The 11,572-nt window shown below is 42.5% G+C and overlaps 1 protein-coding gene across 1 annotated transcript; it reads left to right on the top strand.

Moving 5' to 3' along the window:
• On the top strand, nt 8,053–8,983 carry LOC8058846. Its single transcript, XM_002438436.2, has one exon. The coding sequence runs from the start codon at nt 8,235–8,237 to the stop codon at nt 8,793–8,795; it is 561 nt and encodes a 186-aa protein (XP_002438481.1). The 5' UTR covers nt 8,053–8,234; the 3' UTR covers nt 8,796–8,983.

The following is an 11,572-nucleotide window of genomic DNA, read 5'->3' as shown; positions in this document are numbered from 1 at the left end:
GAATGTAAAAGCACAAAGTAAATGCTAGAAAGTAAAGGAGTAGTGGAAGAAAATGCTCGACGATGTTTTGCCGAGGTATCGGAGAGTCGCCACTCTCCACTAGTCCTCGTTGGAGCACCCGCGCAAGGGTCTTGCTCCCCCTTGGTCCGCGCAAGGACCAAGTGCTCTCTACGGGCTGATTCTTCGACACTCCGTCACGGTGAATCGCCCAAAACCGCTCACAAGCTTGACACGAGCCACCCACAAGAACTCCGGGTGATCTTCGTGCCTCCAATCACCACCGAACCGTCTAGGTGATGGCGATCACCAAGAGTAACAAGCAAAGAACACTCACTTGACCCAAACAAGGCACTAGAGAGTGGTGGATGCACACTTGACTCTTGGAACTCACTAGAGGAGGATTCTCTCAAGAATTCACTCAAATCTCAATCCTCTCTAGGCTCTTGCAACTCTCTTGCTCCACAACGAGTTTCTCTGATGTTCAAATGGGCAAGAGAGATCTCATGGACGAGGTGGAGGAGTATAAATACTATCCATCAAGTCCAAAGGTCGGCCAACCGTTTTCCACTGAAAACGGGGTCACCGGACGCACATTATGTTGCACCGGACGCACTGTACCGAGCGTCCGGTGCTTCATAACGGCTACCTGCGCTTGACTCTGACAGGTCACCGGACGCTAACTCTCAGCGTCCGGTGCACCGTCCGGTGCTCGGGAAGACTTTACATACTCCCTGCGCATGGGACCGGACGCTACCCGGTGCGTCCGGTGCTAGCGTCCGGTGCTCAGGGGAACTTTGCAAGCTCCCTGAGTAAGGGACCGGACGCTACCCGGTGCGTCCGGTGCTAGCGTCCGGTGCCTAACCCTAAGCACTGGCCTGTTCTAACGGCTAAGTACCTCACCGGACGCACTCACAGAGCGTCCGGTGCATCGTCCTGTGCCCCTTTGGGCACCCAAACTTCGTCGAAACGTGATCGCTCCCAAACGAAGTTGGCTTCTCTCGATCTAAGGACTATCTCTGAGCTGCCTAGTGCTAGGTTTACCAAGTGTGCACCACACCTAAACCTAAAGCCTTGCCTAAGTCAAGCTACTAGATCAAAGCCCCTCTTAATAGTACGGTCAAAGGAAAAACAAGGTCCTAAACTACTCTAAGTGCCCTTCTTCACCATATGGCACTTAGACCTAGTCTAGTCTTGACGATGTCCATCCATCCTTTGAAAACCGAAAATGATTTCCACTATTAAGTAGGCATGTACATCCCTGTCCATCGAGTACCTATATACCATGACCTTACCTATGACTTTGCCTCTGCAAAACACACGTTTGTCATAGTAATCAACAATGTCATTAATCACCGAAATCACTAAGGGCCTAGATGCTCTTTCACATGGGTTTAAACTCAATACTAGTGTGTATTTATGTTCTCCTTTAGGTCTAAAGTTATAATAAAAGTTGATGTTACCGACCGTCAACAGCAAGCGGACAGATAATTATACCATTGTAGCATTTTACCTAGGGAGTTCATCTAGGTTGTCGATTTATATTTATACCACTAGGAAAGCTATGTAATAAACTATAATCTATTATATTGATAAAAGACTATATAGGATGAATAAGTGATATTACCAATGTATCTACTCTACTCATAACAGGCAAAGGTCACAAGATAAATATAGATAAATATGGGTGATAGCATAAACATCAAGTATCATAATTATGGATAATCATCAGAGCATCTACTAGTCATAATCATAGTTAGCCATTGGATAAACTAGGGAGTTAGGTCTAAGGTAATTCTATAACTACATCAATGAATAACTCTAATTAGTGCAATTACATCTAGAAATCATTGTTAGGTTAACCCTATATCATAATCACATGTAAAGAGGCATCAACTAATGAGGGTATTAAGACACAAGGGTCACCTCCTTCACGACCGTGCCCATGCTAGTCCTATGTACGGAGGGTGGACTACAGAGGAACCAACGCAGCTATCACCTGCACGGACTACCACATGTCCCAGCACATCAGGGTGCAGTCGTAGATAAACAAGATATCTAGACACCACGTCTACATATTGTCTACCATCTACACAACGATCAATTAGGTAAATGTTATATGAGCAATTACATGAATTCAATAAGATCAAACCAACTATCCAAGACATATAATCAAAGTAGACAATGACTATTGCAATTAAGAACATATGAGTCTATTAAGAATAAAGTCTCCCTAATATATAATGAATATAATAAAGTAAGACCTAGATCTATTACCAAACTCTTGCGCTCCAGACCGACGCCAGGGCTTCAGATCCCGATGAAGAACTAGATCTCCTCTACTTCTAATCTAACTAACTAGAACTATGAACTAGAAGGGTCTTGATGAACTAGAAGGCTCTTGATGCTTGATGGCTTAAGGCCTTGAAGAATGAATTGGCTTTCTCCATGGGAGTCTACCCATGTATTTATAGTCCGGTGGGATGCGCGTGCGCCGTAGGATCAAACCGACTTAACCAAGAGCCGAGATACATCAGGAGAGGCGGTGGAGTAACATTCCAGAAGGGGGAGGCAAACCCTAGCAGCAGGGCACCGCCCGGCCCTATGGTGGGGCTGGCTGGCCGCACCTGGTGGTGGCCTGGCCCCCCCCCCCCCCCCCCCGTTGCTTCGGGTGTCTTCTAGATGATTCCTGAGTCTTCCCATGATGTTTCCCGTGGCGGATAAGTTTCGCGTTTATTTTGCACATGAATCCCTCTTTTTAGCTTTTCTGAAATAAACCCTAGAGAATATAGAATATTCAAAACTCATGGAAATTGTTAGAACCCTAGACTAGTGTGTTTTCATGTTTTCTTTTGGGTCTAAAGTTCTAATAAAAGTTGATGTTAACCACCGTCAACAGAGAGTACATGTTCTTTCTTACTCACCATGAGGCCTATAAATCCTTGCATCATTGCAAGACATTCTCAACTCCATTCCAGTGATCTATATCTAGAGTGGACTTTTGCCAAACCATACTAGATACATAAAGTATGTCAAGGTAAGATTTTATCCATACACTCATTAAGCTTCCAACAACTAAAGCACATTGGACGTCCATTTGTTCTTCCTTACATTGGTTCTTGGAACACTAAAGTTCTCAAAACTCTTACCCTTGACCATAGGATCAGGCGTACGTGTACATATATGCATGCCATATTTCTTCAGAATCTCTTCTTAGCATGCATTTGCAACATCTTTAATACCCCTTTTCTTTTATCTCGGCAAGTTCTAGTTTTTAGAATGAAAGACACTTTACCAAGATTATTCTTATTGAAACTTTAGGACAATGACTTCTTTACTATAGACCAACATCACTACCAATAAGTAAGATGTCGTCCACATATAGGATCAAGAAAATCAATTTTCCATTCTTAGAATTTGCATAAATACATGTCCTCATTATCTTTAAAATCCAAACTTTCTCATTAACATTTTGACATTAAATACTACTGTCTAGAGCCTTGCTCTAAATCATAAATGGATTACTTTAGGTGGCATCCCTTATGTTTTTTACTTCATGACAAAACTAATTGTTTGTGCCATGTATGCTTTTCGTACAAAAACCTCATTAAGGAATGCCTTCTTTGCATTCATCTTCTGTAACTCTAGATAGTAGTGTGCCACTAACACTAATTGTAACCTGTTCATTCTTTTGCATGAATCTTTTCACCATAAGTCACATTATAACCTTCTATATTCCCTTTGGAGTCACACTTATCTTGTAGACCCATTACAACCTACTATTTTGGCTCCATTAGGAAGTTCTTCTAAGTCCCAAACATTGTTGGTACTCATCTTTTTCATCTCATCCTCCATAGCTATTCGCCATTTGGATGAGTGAGTGCTTCTCATGACTTACTCAAATGAGATAGGATCATTCTCTATTTGAATTTCTTTACTAGCATATACTTTATTGTCAATAAAAATGACTGACTTTTCTAATGGGCACTACTTTCATATGGGACTTTTGTTGCTCTTTTGTTGCCTAGAGGCAATTGATTCTATAGGCTACTGTATGACAAGATCCTTGTTTACATTATACATCTTATTTGAAAGAGACAACAACAGGTGTTGTATAAGTCATACAATCAACATGGTATTAAGCAATTCATCGATCTTGAATCATTGGAGTGAGCATGTGGTCTCACTTTTCTTCAAGTCTTAGATATATACATACCATGCTCCCCCAGATTACACCGTCTTTAGCTTTCTTATTTGGGTTTAATCTTGTAGAAACTTCATATGGCGCTTTAAGCACCATCTTTGTACTTTGTCTACTTAGGCACTTTAAGCACCATCTTTGTACTTTGTCTATTTAGCGGTATTGTTAATATGACCGTTGTACTCCCTCAACGATCATATTCATCAGTTATAGATCACTTTTATCACTATTACCCTCAATGCAAAACTATACATTAGGGAATGGGGAGTATCTTTCAAGAGTATCTTTCAGTATTTTAATAATCCCCCCTCGAAATATGGCATCAACTTTGTTGCCATAATTTCGAAATCATTCGTTACTCTTGAAAATGAGGAAACTTTGAATGCATACTCATCCACATGATTGTGTTATGTAAAACTGAGTTATTTCTCAAATCTTTTGGGAGTACACTTTCCTTATTTCACTTCAAGAACTCAACAAAGTCCTTTATTACTTTTGCAAGTCGTACTTGCATGTCATTCTTATCTTTTAGTTCATATACAACTTTCTTTTTTCCACTACACAGGATGAGTACTATACCAAAACTTTTCCTGCCATGCGAGATAAATCCCTATAAGGGACATAAATGCCAGAACTGGCTTTTAGCATTTTCAATTATTAAATTTAGAAATAAATCCAAAAACTCTTTAACACACATATTTAATCCAACTTCGGTCAAAATTAAACATGCATATAACTTTTACAACTCTCATCAATGAAACTAAAAATAAAGTTCTTTTACATAGAGGGTACATAAAAGTTAAACTAAACTTTTATTGCTCTATCTTCTTTCTTGGACCAATGTCTCTAAATTCCTTTGCTTTCAAGCCATTCTTTAAAGAGAACATTGTCCCTTATGTAATGGCCTTCTTTCATAAAACTTGCACTTTTCACCTTCTGAGTGACAAATACCCAGTTCTTTCCCTTGCTACCTTCAAGGATGAAAGCATGGATATCCTTTTCTAAAACATACTCAACAATGATCAATAATAATGAGCATGAAAATAACTCTGCGTTGGCATGGTTAAAGACATATACATTAAACTTTTAAAACTTTTTTTATATTCTAAATCACCTTTGGGCAAAAATAGAATAAGTCATCATTCTTGTACATCAATTCTATATCACCTTTTTGGACAGAAATAGAATTAATGTATATAACTCATAAACAATACCATGACATTGCTATTGGACAACTTTGCTCAGAGAAGGGACTATATCATAATTTACTAAATTCTATTGATAATCATCTTTACAGCGGAAAAATAAAAATACTATTTTCTATTTTCAGGAACATTTTTTATCTTTATCCATTCTCTGACAAATTAGTCACCTTGATGCAAATTTTATTAGAGATTTAAACTTTAAACACAAACTTCTAATATTGTTATCATCAACTTTGGTCAGAAAATAACAATATTATAGTTTATTCAATATATGTAACTGCTCTTCAAATTAAATTCTTCCGTTGGTTCAAGTTTAATGAGAAGACAATAAATATTTTCTCTGTAGAGGAAACTTTAATAAAAAATTTAATTTCATTTTTGAGAAACTCTTTAAAATACTTTCCTATTCCCTGAGCAAATTATCTTTGGACAAAATTGTACAGAGATTAGTATCAAACTTTTTGCAAAATTATCAAAATTACAGTCAAATCAGCTTCTAGAAAAATACAAAACAATTCTTTTCAATAACTGTGCATCGGCCCCGCCTGTAGTCACAGCTGACCCAAGTGCGCCGTCCCGCACAGCAGCAGCGCTCGGCCGAGTGAGGAGAAATGGGTGCGTGGCCCAGTCGTGTTCGGGCTCGCCGTTCGCAGCCCAGCGTGGCCGACGCGGCCCAAAACCTTGACCTCGTGTCACTCCCCCACGCCCAAGCCGCAACCTGGGCTGGGGCTGGGAAACTCCATTCGGGCCATTTCTTCCCGACGGCCCAACAAGATCCTGGTCATCGATTAGCATCGGATGGTTGTCCTTTATTTGCGCTTGATCAAAACCGGCACCCGGTCTCCTCTCCTAGAACCCTAGTCATTTTCTCCTTGACCTCTTCCTCTCTTGAGGCAAACTGTCGGCCGAGCGGCGGCGGCCATGGCGGCGGCCGGCGGCCGGCTCCGACGCGAAGGGAGCGTCGCCGAAGAGCTGATCCAGCTCACTTTTTCTTCTTCTTCTTCTATCTTTCTTACTTTCCCTTTCACTCTCCACATCACAGCCGAGTAACTGAGCACCATCGTCAGCCGTCCATGGCGGTAGGAGAAAAGAGAGAAGGCGGTGGCACCACCTTAGCACCCCTTGCCGGAGCATGCGTGCAGCTAAAGCTGTGTGCGGCGCCATCGAGCGGCACCGTGGTGGTGCCTGTTAGGCCCGAGCCCGAGGCGGAGCCACGTGATGGCGCCGCTGCCGTCCCTGTTCCCGAGAGCCAACACACGGTCGATGGTGACTGCCGAAACCGGGTAGGTCTGGCCTTTGTTAGTTCGTTAGGGTTGGGGTTGAATGTGGAGATTTCTATCGAATCAAAGTTCGTTCTTTTGGGGTAAGGGTTCAAGATTGATCTGAATCAACTCGAATCACCTCTTTCCTTTTCTTTCTTCTCTTGTTTTCCCTGCTAGGATTTGATAGATCTGCGTCGGATCTTATCATTTTCTTTTCCCTGGACCTGATCTAGATGGCTCCAATACCATTGTTAGTCTCTTTGGATCGTCTAGTGTGTAGAATAGTTGGTTAGTAACTCAATATGTGGGGAAAACTTTTATCGTTAACTTTAGTGATTCCTATGAGTCCCCTCTATCGGTGTAGAGTTGCAGTAGCACCGGCAAGGACGTCAATGTGAACTCATCGGTGTAGTCCAGTGGCACTTCCCGTCGCTCACAGCATTACCCTTAAGATCGGATTAGGGTTTAGGACAGTGAAATTTGGCAGCTGTCAACCTCATCCTGAAAGCTCTAACCTCTTCTTCCTCTTTATATGTGTTGTGCAACAGAGCGCACCAGCTATGTTATTGGGCTGGACGCCCTCAATCAGGGCGTGATCAAGGGTCCGACCCAATCTTTGGACTTTGGCAGGTGGAGATGAACCCTATGTTACGCCGATACTTCTGTGAATCGCCGTACCGGTATCGCGATACGTATCCGATACGGCGATACGCCGATACGCTGCCGATACGGTATCGGAGAAGTATCGGGGCAATAGAGAAATAAAAATAAATAAAATAAATCCGATACTTCGTCGATACTAGACCGATACCTTCTCGATACTTCCCAGCCCATAACCTCTCAAATTGAAGTCCATCAAGTCAGCAGCCCATTTTTGTGGCCCATTTGCAGAGCATTAAAATCCTACTAGCCACCACACGTACACAATAGATGTAGTAGCAGACTTAGCTTAAAACTTATAGTATCCTAATATTTATTATTCTGCTGTAAGGATATTAAAAACAATATTTAGTTTTCTGCTAGTGTGGAACCAAGTATCTTAAATGTTTCATGGTACTAGCCATGTCTATATTTTATCATCTCAATTTGTTGATTGTTCTACTATAGTGAAAATTACTCTTAATATAGGAGTATTCTGATTTTTTGGTATATTTATATACTTATTCTTGTTTTCTGAAAATGTCGTATCAACGTATTGCCATATCCGTATCGCCGTATTGGTATCCGGTATCGGTGCAACTTAGGATGAACCTACCACCCTTACCTTTTGCAGCTTTGCTCACAATAATCAAATCGGAATGGAAGGCGTGTGAGCCGTGACCTACGCTGGCTTTTGATCCTGCATATATCCCCATCCCCGTCGATCACAAGCTCCACCAGCCTCCCGATGTTTGTCACCTGCACCCACCTGTAAAAGCTCTTCCACTTTTGGTCTTTCGCTAGCCCTGTCACTGCGCCTAGCTCCGTCTTCGTTCCTATCCCCTTCCCCTCTGTCTCCTCTCATCATATTTTTCTTGCTCCTTGGATCGAGGCAAAAAGTTAGCTATATAGCTAGGGAAAGCTATAAAGATGGCGACGGCCGATCACGAGGCGACGGCGGACGACAGTAGCCGCGGCCCGCTCCTCATGTGGGACTGCGGCAGCGTGCTCTACGACTCGTACGAGCTCACCGCCTTCAAGCGCCAGCTCGACGCCGCTGTGCTCGCCAGCAGCCGCTCGCTCTCCATGCCGCACCTCACCGCCAGCGTCGCCACAACGTCGCCAGTACCGCCGACCGCCGCCGCCGCCGACGTACAGCAGCACCATCAGCAGGCAAGGCGACGCAGGAGGAGGAGGCGCCTGCCCGCGCTGCTCCGGAGGCTCTTCTCCAAGGTGATGCTCCGGCTGCGGCTGTTCCCAGCCACCGGGGCACGGGGCGCGCGCTACCGGACGGGGGACGACGGAACGGGGTCGCCGTGGTCCGGCGCCCTCACGTCCATCCCGGAGGAGCAGAGCTCCAGCAGCCCTGAGATGGCGGACTCCCCGCGGGTTGATGAGCGCGCCCAGAGCAAGCTGCGGAAGACGCAATCGGAGCGCTTCATCGGCAGCAAGACGGCGTCGTCCATGGTGCAATTCGATGTCGTCTTGTAGCTGCAACACAATTCCCTAGTTGCTTGGAAGCGCTTATTATTTGTATTCACTATTCAGTCTTAGTACTAGCGAGCATACCGTATAGTCTATAAGTTGACAACAAATTAAGATAGGTTCATGTGAGGAACTTCTACTCAAGATATGCTACATAATTTGGGTATGACTAATTGACTATACAGTTGTCGTCACCGGCAACCGGACAGCGCCACCAACAACAAAGGGGCCAACAAGCCACCTCTACAAGTTTTCGTGTTGTTAATTATTTGTTAAGCACAGGCACTTTCAACTCCTCCCCTCGTCTTGTCTGGTGCACCTTGTGCCTCCTTGTCCGCCTAGATACTAACGGTCTCCACTTTGAGATCCAGGTTGACTCCAAGCTGGAGCCGACAGAAACCGCATGGTTGATTCATACTCCCATAGCCATGGATGATGGCCAAATCAAATCAAATCACAGAAGTAGTGGAATTAGTTTTCCAGCTTGTTGCCAAATATGCTGGTCAACCAAAGCAATAATAGGCACATGCAAAAGATTGTCAAGATCAGAAATGCTAGCACTAACCTGACAAGGTGCCAATGTTGCCGGCAGGCTTGAGCTGAGAAACAAGAAATACTAGATGTATAGTACATAGTACACAACATGAATGTTCACAAAGCACGCATCTCATCTGTGTAAACATATGCATGTAAATCTTATTCTTATGAGCATCTTTTAATTGATGTAGGATGAGCATCTTTTAAGACTAGACCACCAAATACTCGAGACGAGATTGACGATGGTCTCGTATCGTTATGTATCTGCTTAGAACTTTTTTTTTAATGTCAACAGGGGATAGGTTCCCGTGGTTTTTATTTCATTGATCTAGGTCCGAAACCCATCGGAGTCAAACTCTTTTATATCATCGAAGTTTGGAATTCTAGTTACATAGGGGTAGTAAGAATAATAGACACCATCTGCTATTGCCTTGTTCATTTTGGGCAACCTCATCTTCCAGAACTGTGCTTCAGCGTGGATGAGCAAGAAAACATGTCGGTGTGTGATCGTTTCATCTCTGAACATGACATTGTTCCGTCGTTTCCAAAGATTCAAGTAACAGAGGGTGATGAAGGTGCTGGAAATTTGTCTTGGGAAGTTGTCTGGGCATTGAAAATTTGTTATGCGCCCATCAGAAGACAAGGGCGCAGTTAAGAAACCTAGCTTCATGTAGAAGACCTCTGCAAATGCACTGTCAAGGACTATATATGATTTCAACGATTCTTCAGCCTGGTTGCAGATTTCACAGACTGGATTACTGACAATCGCTTTGCGGTGAAGATTAATTCGGCATTGGACCCTCCCATGAACCAAAAAGTCACACGAGGAACTGAACCGTGATCCACTTAGAACTTCATTCGTTGTTGTGCTTGTTGAAGTTCTACTGCACGGCCACTGTCATCTTAGCCCTTTTAGTCGGCAATTCTATCAAACTTAGATTACACAACTATGCACTGAATCCACAGCAAGGTGTAGCTCCAGCATATATAAAGATTGAACCGAACTGACAAAGTTCGATTCATTCGAACCTCCAGTGGTAAATTGATGAGTGGGACCTATGTCGATCTGAATAAATAACAAAAATCACCTATGTTCTCGCCTCTCTGTGTCATTGTTTCATTGGACGGTACTTGCATGCAAGCAGCTCCTGTCTTATTTCATTCTTTCGGTTCGACACATCTGCAGGCACAGATTTAGGATCTAACAAACTAATGGTTTGCGCCTTGCAGTGTTCTTGGTTCGATCTACTCTCCCCGTTCCAAAATAACTGTCGTTTGCATTTCCCGACAATAACTTTAACTAAATATATAGTAAAAAATATTAATATTTATAGTACATAATTAGTATCATTGGAAAGATCTTTAAATCTAGTTTTTTAACAAATTTATTTAAAGATACAAATATTACACATATTTTTTATAAATCGACTCAAAGTTGTAGTACGAAAAACTAAAACGACGCTCTTTTTGCGACGAAGGGAGTATGTTGCTTAAGCTTTGTTTTTTATTTTATCACACTAGTGGTGCTCTTAAAAGGACTTGTTCAAGGCTGAATGTTGACAGGTGATAGTAGGAACTGATGTGCATGGTGGTATTAGTGCAAAGGAGGGGATCACGTAAGGAGATCCTTTTGTCCCTAGGTCAGCGAGATTATTAGTTTGAAGTTTCCACTACACTAGTTAGCAGCAGAATTAAATAGGTATTTAGTGGATTTTAGCTGTAAATAATTAGATACAAATATAAGTAGCTTGCTATAATATCAGCTATATATAGCTGGATATTTAAAACCTTTTTTTAGATTGATCATGTTTGGATGTATCCTGAATAGGTGGAGATCATGGTTGCAGCTCGTGAGGGTAGACAGAATAATATGGATACATCCAAACATGTTTGAGGACGTAAACAGGTGATTTCTAAGTTAGGGACCGAGATGACATAGTTGAACAAGTTTAGGGATCGGGATGACATAGAGGAACAAGTTTGAGGCCTAAATGGTCGATTTACGAGTTTAAGGGCCAGGATGACACGACAATACAAGTTTAGGGACCGATAGTAGACTTTACTCTTTAATATTTATATTTTGGATTGATTCTATGTATAAAAAAGGTTCATCTGACCAGATTTACCCCCCCCCCCCTTTAGGCCTTGTTTGGATGTTGTTGTATTTACTTCAATCCATGTGTGTTGGTGTGGATTGGAGTGGAATTTAGTTCAAGTTCTACTCCAATCCACCTCAACACATGTGG

Source organism: Sorghum bicolor, chromosome 10 (genome assembly GCF_000003195.3).
Source record: "Sorghum bicolor cultivar BTx623 chromosome 10, Sorghum_bicolor_NCBIv3, whole genome shotgun sequence".
NCBI lineage: Eukaryota > Viridiplantae > Streptophyta > Magnoliopsida > Poales > Poaceae > Sorghum > Sorghum bicolor.
Note: the sequence above shows the minus strand (reverse complement) of the source record. Positions and strands in the feature narration are given on the sequence as shown.